We start from the raw sequence: 13,099 nt of genomic DNA, 5'->3' as shown, positions 1-13,099 counted from the left end.
GGCAAGGGGCCCAATAGCGATGTTGACTTCTTTTCTCTCTCTCTCTCTCTCTTTATTTAATCTAGTGCAATGACTTGGGGTGGGTGTGTATTGCAAACCGGCCCCTTCGCAGAGTTGGTACGTTCAGATTTTGGCCTCTGGGCAGCTGGAGCTGGGGAATAGTTGCTAGTCTCGGATGCTTTTCGTTTAGATGGGACTCGTTCCCCGGTGTTATCGGGCCCGCATTCTGAGGGTCGTGCATCTGATTCTGATTTCAATTCCCAGGAGCCGTCGGCTTTGATGAGGATTGCCTTTGCTCCTTCGAGTAGATTTATTCGTGCTAGCTCCGCGCGAACTTCTTGAAGGTAACCGTCGATGACCAGTTGTTGGGGACGCGCATCTTGGCCGCAAATGGGACATTTCCAGTCATTTTTCAGGCTGCGTTTTCCCGACGTCGAGGCACGCGTCTGTATCCAGGTCAAGTGGTCAAAGCAATCTTGGTGTTTGCAGGAGCGTCCGCGTACAGGACGACTAAAGATTCGTGCGGTGAAAGGATCCACGAGGTTGATGCTGAGATGGTCACTGACGACACTCACTTCGTCGTCCTGCAAGCTGGAAGAGACACGCTGGCAAATCTGCTCCCGACATTCCGAAGGGGATAAGGCTTGAGCAAGGGAAAAGGCTCGAACCAGATCTGAGATCTCCAACACTTCAACTGCCATTGCGTATAACATATCGTTTGCTTCAGCTGGGCTACGGATAAAATGTAAGGATATCATATTATCCCCTTCAATGAGATGGTCCGTGATATCTAACGGGAGATCTTTGCCATTATGCACTCGTCGACGAACGAAAAGCTCCACCCCATTGACGTGAACGTAAAAAACACTCGGCCACACCGACTCGGCTACAGACCACATCGACTCTGCAACCTCATTGGCAACTGAGGGCATCTTGATACACCGCAGCCGATATACTCGATTGCCGCTTGAATAGAAACGGAACGAGCGCTGTCCTATTCCGGCCGAATGAGATTTAGGAAACTGGTCCAAATTATCCTTTGACAAAGTAAACCTCCAATGGAAGGAACACTGTTCTCGACCGAGTGGTGTCGGCGGCACAGCGAACGAGCTAAGATATTGGTACAGCTCCATCTCTTTCTCGCCCGCAGGCCCTCTAGAAAGCAGGTAATTGTGTGGCTCACGTAGGTGAGCCTGATGCAGAGCATCACGAAGGGGTTGAGGCGGTATTGTATTCAAAGGATGTGAGCCTGGAAGTGGAAGAAGAAGGGTAGGCGGAGGACGTGGATGAGGCCGTTGCTGAGACACCGGAGACTGTGGGGGTTGAGTCTGATGCCTCAGATTCATTGGCTGCATGGACGGTCCAACCTCATTGTTTCGTACCTCTAGTTGAGGTGGTCGCGTCGCTACCTGTCGTGGGGCTTGGACAGCGAGTTGCATTGGCGGAATTCTGCCTCCCGGTAGAGGATGCGCAATCTGAGACGGATATACCATCGGTAGAACGGCTGCTTGGGCTGGAGCGCCGGTTGCTCGCGACATTGGATCGGACACCTGAAGTGTGTAAGTATGTTGAGTGGTCGGAGCGCCGTTTGTCCAACTTGAACGTCGACTGTGGACAACAGGAGCCGAAGGATGAGAGCCTGGGGCATTGGCTGGCATGCGCGCCGGTGGAGGCAAGAACTGACACGACGTTGGGGAGGCTACCTCCGGATTCATGGGTTGAGGTATTGGAGTGCCTGACGACCTGGCCCCTGAATGAGGCACTGAACTTCCACGGCTCGCCATCATCACAACTGGCAAAGGATGGGAATGTGTATTCATTGTACCCTGTGATGCCAAAGGGCCAGTTTGGCTGGGCAATGGGAGCATCATCTGAGGATTGCGGACCTGAGGACCACCTGTGCTGGTAGGTCTGGCCACTGAATGTACCATTGGATCTCTCTCGCTTCCGACCGATGTGGACCCGTGGGACAGGGTCGGGTGTGGCCCTGGCTGATGCGTGCCAGTTGGTACAGAAACCGAGCGGTATGCCTGAATGACCTTCTGGTGTTCTTCGTAGAGCTGTGCATTAGATACCGGACGCGGCGATGCGCAACGTTGCTGGTAGTACCGTAGATCTAGCTCCCAGACGGCCTTCAAATGCTCTTCGCTCCTAGATCCGGGTAATGTCCGACATGTGGACAGAAAGATCGTATACGCCAAGGCTCCCGATGTGATTTCAAAGTTCTTCACAAGCTCGTCGACCAACGGTGGGAATTCTCGCTTTCGCACATCCTTCACATACATGGGCCACCTCTCAGCCAGCAAGCGGAGACATTGCCCGGCCTGCTCGACAACCTGTCGATATCTAGACCTCTGCATCAATCCAACAAGTGGGGCAGGGAACTGAGTAGACCATCTGAGAAACCCCGCTGAGACCCGATTATTTTCTACGAGAAGTCTCCTAATCACATCTAAGCCACACTCCTGAAGCACGGTATATCCCGGCAACTGGAGAAATTCTTGTGGGGCAAGGCTATGAAGACAATACACCTGATGAATAGCGAGGAACAGAGGATCTCGTTCAGCACAGGCTTGGTAGAGAAGTTGTGTCCGTGGCTGTTCTACATTTCCGAGACAATCCCTCTGCTTCAGCTGTTCTTGGAAATTTTCAAGTGTCTTCAACGACTGTTCGTAGAAGGCGTCATCCAGGATGGGATCGTGGGAAGGATTGCGCCGGGATGCATTAGGAGGTTGCACCATCTGTAGTCGAGGGGAGGCGGCAGACGATGGAAAAGCTGGAGATAATACTGGAGAGTGTGAGTGAGATGCGTGCGAGCCCTGCCTCTGCGGTTGCAGTGAGGTATTACTCCTTTCCCGTTGGCGTCCGGCCCAGGAAGGATTCCTGGCTCCAACCCCAGCTGGTGAAGACGTCGACACTGCTGTCCCGGCCTGTGGCTGATGGGGCAGCGGCGCTGGCCCCACGGTGCGAGGGGACGGAAATGCTGTAACCGAGGGACTCGCGCCATTGCGATTAACGACAGTACTGGAGCTATCACATATTGGAGAAGGCACTTCGATCGGATTTGGGAAGGACGCTATGGGTACACTTTGGGTGGTTGTGGCAGCTGTCACAGCTAGAGGAGGGTCGGGCCCCGCTCGGTCAGAAACGATGTGCCACGGCGTGCCCCGAGAAACGGGAGAGTGCTGCTGGAACTGCTGCTGGGCGTGGCCGGTAGTCACCGGGGATATTACATTCGGCTGCGATGGAGATTGTGAGGGCGCAGCGACCGCAGTGGTGATTGATGCGGCATTCTCTTGACTTGGAGATGGCACGGGGAGCACGCGAAGAGAGGACGACTCTCGCATGCCTTGTTGACGCGTCCGGCCAGCGGCAGCAGCAGCATCAGCAGCAGCAGAAACGGCAACAGCGTTATTCGAAGAAGTAGCGGCAGCCGAATCGTCAGGTATTTTGGAGTGGCAGGAGAATGAAGAGGGACAGTTGGCTGCATTCAGCATCCACGATCTCCGCACACCACCCAGAAAAATGTTGGCGGTGGAATTGGACGATTCGACGGAATTTGGATTAGAATTAACGTTAGGTAAGTGGGGAGTTGGGCTCATGATGACAGAGCATCTTCTGGTTCATTTTCTTCTTTCGCTTGGTTTTCTTTTTCTTCTCTTAAATGCATCTGAAATTATTTCAAGTCCAAATTGAAATTGGGGTGAGGGAAGAATTCTGTTTGCCTGGGAGACCGACCGACCTACAAATAAGACAAGACAGTTACGAAAGGGAAAGGGAAAAAAAAAAAAGAAAAGAAAAGAAAATAGGTACAAATAAATTATGGTGCGTAACATACATACACACACTGGTACATACCGCCGAGAACAGATTATTATGAGGTTCTCCCCCAAAGTAGGGGGAAAAAAAAGAAATGTTTACTCTGAGAGTGAAATCAGCCGGTGATGATGAGATATTTAGTTAACGGGTTTATTTAGTAAGTGGAATCACTGGTTTAATGCCGTGTGATAGAGCAACTCCTTCCGCACGGCTTTTTATAGCCTCTTCAAATTTGGTTTGTATTTCTATTTCTATTTTGTTTTACTTTACTTTATTTTATTTTACCCTGAGTTCTTTTCTCGCCTATTCATTCCCTATCAATTGGTCCCTGGATAAGTATTACTAAAAGTAACAACGCTAATGTAGTAAGAGTCGTAGTAATGCTGATTATCCATGCAGGCGGTTAACTGAAACAAGAAAGAAAAAGTACAGTGCAGGTGGATAACTGAAACCAAACCCAAAATCAAAAAGAAAAAGAAAAAGAACGAGAACGAGAAAGAAGCAAACCGATTCTCTCGTTAGGCTCAACATTTATGCATGATTATCCTCTTGAACCGTAGGATCCCCATGCATGACCCGAGTGTATTGGGATGGAATGAACCCATCGAGGAAGTCTAATCTTTCTGGACCTGTCAAGTTTCTGAGAAGGTCGCTTAGTTACAAGGTATGTCGATCCCATACCGGGTCCTTTTCCTAGTGCCAAGTGATGGATCCAAGGGAGAGACTTATCAGGTTTATACGCCATGTACAGATGTATCCCTTGGACGGTGGCTGGGGGGGGGGGGGTTGTACTAGAGGTACTACTAGTGCTCCCTCATCCACGGAATCTTCGTTTCGCCCTGATTGGAGAAATCTGATAGAGTCGAGAATGATTCCATACATATTCGGTTCGGTGGGGAGAAGTATATCCTATCAATCCAGTTTTGAGTTGATACAGTAGAGCCATGATTGCCGTTTTCGCTTGTCTGATGCATACATACAGAATGGAGCTGATCGCCATCTTTCTGACTGGTATTTATTAGAAATCTATTCTATTTGGAGACCCTCCTCGTGGAGAATGTCAGCTGTTGATCCATGTATATATATAAATCAATGTAAGGCACCCTTCCTCTCATGGGTGAACAGCTGTTCGGTGATGAAGTAGCCGTTGGAGTGAGACTCTGCTGGCTCCAGTCATCATCTCGCACCTCCCTCCCAATTAGGGCTCAGTCGGACCTCTCCATTGCCTCACTCATGCTACAGCAACTGAAGAGCACCACCCGAGTTGTATCTGTTTCTTAAACCTAGGATACTGGATCAATCCCCTTTCCCTGTGGTTCCGGTTCCCCTTTTGTTCTTATTGTGGCCCTAATCCTGATCGTCACCCTCATTTCTCCTATCCGACATACTCTTCCAGCTGCATACCTCAGGCCACACCCGGGACCCTCAGGCCTTAAGGTATATGGTAACGGCGTGACTTCCCGCAGCCTCACCATTAGTTCATTCCCTTCTTGGGACTGGCTCTACAAGTTGTTTCCTCTTTCCCTCTCTTCCTCTTCTCTCCCTCGCCTTCTCCATCTTCACTCTCTCCATCAGAAATCACAAAATCTCCAGGCCGGTCAGGGAGGACACTGAAAACCAGAGAAAAAAAAAAAAAAGGGCAAAAAGCAAAAAGCCAAGAAGCCGAAAAGAGAACTCTTCGCCCAATTTGCTCAAGGCTTTAATTTCCCAAGGGGGACCATTTAATTTCCACTTGTGACCCGTGCTGCGTTGCCGCTCAGTTAGCGCCCCTACTGTACGTCAATTACAGTAGTGATCCTGACCGACCTTTGAAAGCACATCTCAAGCGCCCTAGATCGACCTTTTACGTGCATCTGCTCCTTTCGGTCGATCTGATCCTGGTGCGTAACAAGAACTAACGGCCGTTCTTTTTTTATCGCTCCGAATCTAGCTTCTTACGACGCTCCCGAGGAATAGACCAGCGATCTATATATCATCCGCTCTAGCCCTCCTCTTCCCTTTCTTAGCGCCACTGGGAAAACGAACTTCCTTCCAGACCCGCCGCTTTCTTGTCCCCGCTAATTCTCCTTCCTTCTCGCCCATTTGAGGCAGGCTTGGATTCCTCAACACAACCCGCATTCTCTACATTCCATCCACTCCCCAACCTTCGTTGCTGCGACGATCTTCGCCCCAGCCATCCGCTGCCCTTGTGGTTTTCAAGATCTCCCCGCCAGGGCTGCGGCCCCCATGTCCTGCGCAATCCCTCGGCTGCTATCACTGCGTTCTTGTGACGTTTGACCCCACTCTGGCTCTTTAGACTTCATTGACTCCGAGGAACCACCGCCAATGGCTCTTGCAACGCCTCCTCGCAATGTCCACCCGGGAGACCTGCTCCTGGTTGTTCGTGAGTGACCCGACCGTTGTATATAATTTCCGCGAGACTCGATTTGTTTGATAACACTGACCGTGTTGGCAGATGATTTTGAGGCCCGTGGACCGGATGAGCTGAACCTGCGTCGTGGCGAAAAAATTGAGCTGGTTGAAATGGACGATGGTTTTGGTGACGGATGGTATCTTGGAAAGGATTTAAACACAGGAACTCAAGGCCTCTTCCCGGGAGGTAAGGTCTCGCTAAACAGCTACTGTCTGAAAGGAAATGTCGCTAACTCAAGCACAACCCATCAGTATACACTACCGCTGCCCCAAAGATCCCCATCCGGCAGAAAGACACCCTTGGATCAAATTCATTGAAAACCGACCTCCATAATGTAATGGGACAGGAAATATTCGCTTCACCTATTAGTGGCGATTCCACGCCCCAAGCTTCGCGACGTGCCAGTACGTCCGATATGAGCGCGCCAGATGTTGATGATTCAACGGCCCCGACGCCCTCCCCAAAACAACAGCAGAGGTCCAGCTCCTCGCCCTTGCCGACGTCTAAAATGGCGATCGACATCCAGAAGACCATCCGACAATCCATTGATGGCCACTTGAGTGGCCAGGACAGTCCGGTGATGAACGAAACCTTGAGTGTCATTGATGAACACATTACCGATCTGAGTACACCTCGCCACAGTGTGACTGCCTCTCAAGATTCCAAGCCGGTGAATGACTCGGCAAGCGAATATAGCAGCACTTTCGAGCACCGGATGTCTTACATTAACGGTCATGAAACCGACGAAGAAGAGGAAAGACAGCCGACGGAGGAAGAAGTTCGCCGATGGAACCATTCTGAGACGGCAAAACATTTACGCCAGTTGGGACTTGAAGCCAAACACTGTGACATATTCGAGGAACAGGAGATTACTGGCGATGTACTCCTTGATATGAACCAGGACTTCCTCTTCATGAAGGAGTTCGATTTTGGTGTTATGGGTCGGAGATTGAAGACATGGCATAAAGTCAAAGCCTTCCAGGAAGAGGTCAAGGGTATACCGCAGCAGCAATCGTCTCGCGGCTCATCTTTTGCGACCCCTCAGGATGAACGTGCTCCTAGCCGCGCAAGCCATACTGGCCCTCTCTTTCCCAGAATCCCCAATCTAAGAGGGCCCAACGGCCCGACACAACACCCGCGGCTCGTCAGTAGCACTATGCAGAGTAACACAGGTTCTCCTCTGACATCACAAGCTCCAGTATGGATGGACCACTCTAGAAGACCATCGGCCGCGTCCATTCGTGAGATCAACCATTCGCGGCGCCATTCTTCAATCGACACCACCAACCGATACTCCGGGGTGGGAGACTCTTCTCCTGCCCGTCACCACAAGAAAAGCTCGTTTGATCGGGGGTGGACCTTGAATGGTGCTTCAGGATCCCAACGGCGTCCCGGGTCAGCTCTCGGAGCAACAAACGAGATTGTCACCCCACAATCTGTGTTTCACGTGGCGGAGTCCAATGGTTCTGACTCGGTTACCGCCGTTACCGATGATTTAGATCGCGGTTACTTTTCGGGCCCGGAGGGAGATGCCCGAAAGAATCGGCGCGTCCTACAGAAACGAAGCTCTACCCATGGCAGTGTTTCCACGCCATCCAGCATCCCGGATGAGCAGTTTCAACTCAAAGTCAACAAACGTCACTCGCGTATCAATAGTGCTGATTCTATCAGGGATGCGGCTCAAATTACACCTCCCGCAGTCAAAGCTTCCCCACCTAAGGGTCGTTTCAGGAGTTTGAGCACTCGAGCTTCGGACCGACATGGCCAGCAGTCCTCTAACCCGCCATCTGCGGAAGAGAAGTCTTCTGGCTCTGGATTCTTCGCCGCATTTTCGCTGGGAGGGAAAAATAATGAGGAGCAGTCTCAACGCTCGAGCACTCTGCCTTTACAGGGGATCAAGAGCGCTGGGCCTAAATTCCGACGTGCTGTTGGTTTCCGTGCCATGTCCGAGGCTGTTAAAGGGATAGATACATCCATCGCTCCCCCGTCTCCTAGCAAAGATCCTGAGTCCCCCTCTGCTAGAACAGGATCGACAACTCCTTCGACCACAAAGAGCTCAGATCGACATAGCACGGATGGTTCGGGCAAGGCTGCAGAAAGTGGTGCTTCCTTGCCACGTGCCCGCACTCTTAGGTCCGGGACTAAGTCGAAGAAGGATACAAGCGCTTATACCCAGGGCCTGGAGAAGAAGACCCCGAAGGAGCAGATGCAAGGGTGCAATTTTTCGGGGTGGATGAAGAAGAAGTCCTCAAACCTTATGACAACGTGGAAGCCGCGTCTCTTTGTGTTGCGTGGTCGTCGTCTGTCGTATTATTACTCAGAAGATGACACCGAGGAGCGTGGTCTTATCGACATTACAGCCCACCGCGTGCTTCGCGCGGATAACGACCCTCTCATCGCCCTGCATGCGACCTTGACTGGTTCCACAGCCTCGCCAACCTCGCCGTCTGGGTCTACTGCCGATGGCCCTTCATCCGATAAAGCCTCAGGCTCGGAATCCTCTCTCCGCGGGTCCAAGCCCGTCGGAGAAGGCCCTTTTTTCTTCAAGCTCGTACCACCAAAATCGGGCACTTCTCGGACGGTGCAGTTCACGAAGCCTGCTATCCATTATTTCCAGGTAGACAGTATTCAAGAAGGCCGCTTGTGGATGGCAGCGTTGATGAAGGCTACCATCGAACGGGATATGGAACTCCCTGTAGAGACTTCCAATAAACAGAAGACTGTTAGTCTTAAAGAAGCCCGTCTAATGAACCAGCGGCCTCCTGCGCTACTACCGACGGCATCTGCAACGCAGGGAGCAGAGGGGAAAGAGGAACGCTTGACAACCACCACAGAGGAGGAGAGCGGCCTGATGATTCAAGGTCTCGGGGATGAGAAAGTGCCTACCCACGGGGACGATGACGAACAGAAACGGGTCTCGAGCCCTCTTGGTGACCTTGATGTCGGCCCGCCCCATTTGCTCCCTGAAGCAGTTGCAAAGGTAGATTGATCGTGTCACTGAGAAGAGATAGCCGCTGCTTGATCACACTTTGTTTTACTTGCTTTGAATGTCGCTGATCTGTTTGGCGTTAATGTGATATACCCCCATTTGGATTATTTGATCTCAAGCTTACTGCCGTTTCTCGTTTAATTTTATCAAATAATATTGCGCTAGGTCTTCCTTCTATCGTTGGCTGGCCAGATCTTCGAGAACAAACCTAAAAACCGCACGAGCTCCAGTAGTCATCAGTCTTGTAAATTTATGCCAAGGGCCAAGATCTCTGATACCGACGGGACTTTCTAAAATTAGGGCTGATGAAGGAAGGAGCTTTGAATGGCTCCATAAAAGATGATCACCCGCACCCCAAACCCTCCTTTCATGACCCGTCGTTTTAGGTTTTTTTTCTTCTCTTTATTACACCTCATATTAGAGAAGCGCAAGATGAGATTATATTTAATTGACATGGCTTCCTTCTGAAACAGAATAGACTACCAACGAGAACAATACGATATACTCCGCCAATGGTGCTGCGATTCCCCGGTTTGCCTCCATGTCCCTCCGCTGGCTTCTCTCCCGCGTACTATCCCTCCTCCTGCCGCTGGCGATAGCAAGCAGCCTTTTCCTCTATTTTTACCCTGTCTTTCATGGCTGTGCATTCCCGCTGCCGGGGGATGATCGCACAGGGATCCTCTCGAGTTCATTTACCAGTGCGCTCCGCCAACACTTTTCACCGCAATCTGCAGAGAACCCCGCGATTTTTAGACTTCTAGTCCTAGCCGATCCTCAGCTAGAAGGCGACAGCTCTCTCCCGAAGCCCGAAGATGAGCTTCCTGCTCGGATTCAACACCACTGGGCGACAGTGAAGTCGTCGGTGAACAGGACGGAGCCGGGTCAAATTCTCACCGCCGTCTCAACTGCGCTGGAATCCCTCGCCAACGAAGATATCCCTCGCGCTTTGCGTGCAGCCCGGAAACGGCTCGATCTATTGGGCAACGACTACTACCTTGCGCATATTTATCGCACGCTACATTGGTGGAGTCGTCCAACGCACGTCACAGTTCTGGGTGACCTGATCGGGAGCCAGTGGGTGACAGACGAAGAGTTTGATCGACGCGGCCGCAGATACTGGGAGCGGGTCTTCAAGGGTGGAGAGCGCATTGGCGATGATATTACAGCAACTGGCGCAAGGGATTATAGCGGTAGCGAAGAGCAGAGTGGCGAACTAGAGACACTCAATGCTACGCATTCCGCATGGACGCAGAGGATCATCAACATCGTGGGGAACCATGACGTAGGATACTCTGGGGACGCAAGTGAGGCGCGGATTGAGCGGTTCGAGCGCATGTTTGGCCGTGCGAACTGGGATGTGCGATTTCAGCTCCCATTAGAGCAGGTCGATAGCATGACTGCACCCTTCAGCGCTCCCCCGACTCTGCATCTGATCAATCTCAACACCTTGACTCTCGACTCCCCGGCCCTGTCCTCGGACGTCCAGTCGCATGGCTATGCCTACATTAATGATCTGATCTCCCATCGTTTGTACCCTGTGGAAGACCGCACGACATTCACTCTCCTTCTTACCCACCTTCCCCTGCACAAGAAAGAGGGGATATGTACCGACGGCCCTTACTTCACGTTCCATGAATCAGACGACGAGGATGGCCCCGACGATGTACCGCGCTTCAAGGAAGGGGGACTGAAAGAACAAAACCATCTGAGCGACCACATCAGCAGCAGCGGAGTCCTCCAGGGGATTTTCGGCATGACAGGGGACGAAAGCGCCCCCGGCGGAGGAAGGGGAAGGAATGGACTCATCCTGACAGGTCACGACCACACAGGTTGCGACGTGGTCCATTTTGTGAACCGAACGATAGATACAACAACCGCCGAAGACTCCGAACCCCAAAGTTGGAAATGGGACGCACAACGCTACGATAGCCATACCGACAACTCAAATCCTTCCATTAGAGAGGTCACACTTCGCTCTATGATGGGTGAATACGGCGGTAACGCAGGCCTACTTTCTCTCTGGTTCGATACTACTGTGAATGAATGGCAGTATGAGATCACCATGTGCATGGCTGGTGTGCAGCATATCTGGTGGGCGGTGCATATCGTTGATCTGGTGACTTGTGTTCTTCTTTTCGGGTATATATTGGCTGCTTCAAGGTCGAAACCAGGCCGTACAAAGATGATCCGGGTTGGTCAGGAGAAGAAGAGGAATTAAAGGGCTAGTTATAGATATCCTTGGAAAGGACTTGCTGTCTTGGCCGCTCAAACGACCATATATTCAGGGGCCAGCAACCATAGATTTTTTGTACTTATAGTTACTTGGGGAAAGGGTGATATGCCCTGTGGATTTGTATATTATGACATAAACAATCCAAAAAGAGAAGAGTGCTTTACGATTACATGCACAACGACGATTCTTGCACTTGGTCGTATTTCACCACAAGCAGATAACCAAAGACAATGACCTACGGCAATACGGAGGAGCAGTTACGCATGATGAAAGAAGGTAAGACGGACGCCCCCATTTTCTGAATTTTTATATTCCGAGTCGCCATATAAGAGACAAAAAGAAACACGTCATAGAGGAAATTGAAGTGATGAAACTCGCGGTTCTAGTATTATCACCCGGTCGTTCCTGATTTTCGTTTCCCGTTCATAGTTGCACCCAAAACGAATTTGATTTGATTCCCCTGCTTGGTATCGAACTATTTCCTTTAATATTTTCCAAGACGGTTCTCCTTGTTTACATGACAACACCAGAGTTGGAAGCGATACGCTGTTGGGCGATTCCATTAGCACGATTATTTGCGAGGGCACAAAGGACACGGGATGCTTACAGGCCAGAGCTCAGCAGCCTCCTTTCCGACGGGGCCGGTGATGGCGGATCCCTTCATCTCACCCTTGGCGTTGACAATCTGTAGAGGGATTATTAGCAAAGTCGCCTTTTCCTTCCCAAATGTTCCATGTCGAAATTTAACGGGAAATACGTACGACACCAGCGTTGTCCTCGAAGTAGAGGTAGATACCATCGGGACGTCTCCAGGGCTTGCTCTGACGGACGACAACGGCGGGCATGACCTTCTTACGGAGCTCGGGCTTTCCCTTCTTGACGGTGGCCATGACCATGTCACCGACACCAGCGGCAGGGAGACGGTTGAGGCGGGCACCGGTACCCTTGACGGAGATGATGTACAGGTTACGGGCACCGGAGTTGTCGCAGCAGTTCATAACGGCGCCGCTGTAAGAGTAGACCAGTTAGTTTCCTGACCGTTGGGAGGTGATATTGCTGGACGTAGGTATTATGTATGGGGTTTTCGTCACAACACTGGGGGTTCATGATTCGGAATAGGATCGGCTTTCGACGTACCAAGGCAGACCGAGCGACATCTTGAGCTTGTTGCCCGAGGAACCACGACTGTAGAAAAGCGATTCGTTAGCATAATCCCATACTCATGTTCTGACCGTGAAAATGAAGAGCAAAAGAAGTTGGTTGGTTCTTCCAACTATCCCCGCAACAAGCGTCTGAGTATCTCCCCGGTTTGTTCTTCTGATCATCATTCTTCTATTCCTGTCTCCTGTGCGATCCATCCTCCGCCGTTGTCCTTCTCTTTCTTCCCAGTGATTGATTCACTTTGCCCCCGTATACCTTGCCCACAAACCCGGTTCGATAAACTCAGACCACCATTGTAGAGTCCCTCGCTCGTAGTCGAACAACGCAGAAAAAAAGGGCGATCAAAAACTCACCCTCTTCCAGACATCTTGGCTGTGTATCACGTAAACGGTGTCGGATACTAGAAAATTGGCGAAGGAAGCGACGAAGGTCGACAGTATCAGGCGTCGTCGAGAGATTGCTCGGGTTTCCGAATTGCTTTCTC

At 51.1% G+C, this 13,099-nt stretch overlaps 4 protein-coding genes across 4 annotated transcripts; 2 read left to right on the top strand and 2 right to left on the bottom strand.

The window, feature by feature from the left end:
* Positions 1–56: 56 nt before the first annotated feature.
* BDV37DRAFT_268708 (MIZ zinc finger domain protein) lies at positions 57–3,602 on the bottom strand (the record flags this gene model as incomplete). The annotated part of the gene is made up of 2 exons (XM_032084225.1): positions 57–994; positions 1,946–3,602. 2 exons carry the CDS (start codon positions 3,600–3,602, stop codon positions 57–59), a joined length of 2,595 nt encoding a protein of 864 aa, XP_031945248.1.
* Positions 3,603–5,406: 1,804 nt separating this feature from the next.
* BDV37DRAFT_204891 (putative polarized growth protein (Boi2)) lies at positions 5,407–9,492 on the top strand. The gene is made up of 3 exons (XM_032079906.1): positions 5,407–6,202; positions 6,275–6,418; positions 6,484–9,492. The coding sequence occupies exons 1-3, from the start codon at positions 6,145–6,147 to the stop codon at positions 9,219–9,221; spliced, it is 2,940 nt and encodes a 979-aa protein (XP_031945247.1). The 5' UTR covers positions 5,407–6,144; the 3' UTR covers positions 9,222–9,492.
* Positions 9,493–9,762: 270 nt separating this feature from the next.
* Positions 9,763–11,439, top strand: BDV37DRAFT_279303 (uncharacterized protein; the record flags this gene model as incomplete). Its single annotated transcript, XM_032086305.1, has 1 exon — positions 9,763–11,439. The coding sequence occupies one exon, from the start codon at positions 9,763–9,765 to the stop codon at positions 11,437–11,439; it is 1,677 nt and encodes a 558-aa protein (XP_031945246.1).
* A 149-nt stretch (positions 11,440–11,588) lies between these two features.
* Positions 11,589–13,067, bottom strand: BDV37DRAFT_239426 (60S ribosomal protein uL14). Its single transcript, XM_032080965.1, has 5 exons — positions 12,969–13,067; positions 12,592–12,639; positions 12,216–12,462; positions 12,062–12,139; positions 11,589–12,000 (listed from the first exon to the last, which is right to left on the bottom strand). Exons 1-5 carry the CDS (start codon positions 12,980–12,982, stop codon positions 11,968–11,970), a joined length of 420 nt encoding a protein of 139 aa, XP_031945245.1. The 5' UTR covers positions 12,983–13,067; the 3' UTR covers positions 11,589–11,967.
* Positions 13,068–13,099: the final 32 nt, after the last annotated feature.

Source organism: Aspergillus pseudonomiae (assembly GCF_009193645.1).
Source record: "Aspergillus pseudonomiae strain CBS 119388 unplaced genomic scaffold BDV37scaffold_8, whole genome shotgun sequence".
Lineage (NCBI taxonomy): Eukaryota > Fungi > Ascomycota > Eurotiomycetes > Eurotiales > Aspergillaceae > Aspergillus > Aspergillus pseudonomiae.
Note: the sequence above shows the minus strand (reverse complement) of the source record. Positions and strands in the feature narration are given on the sequence as shown.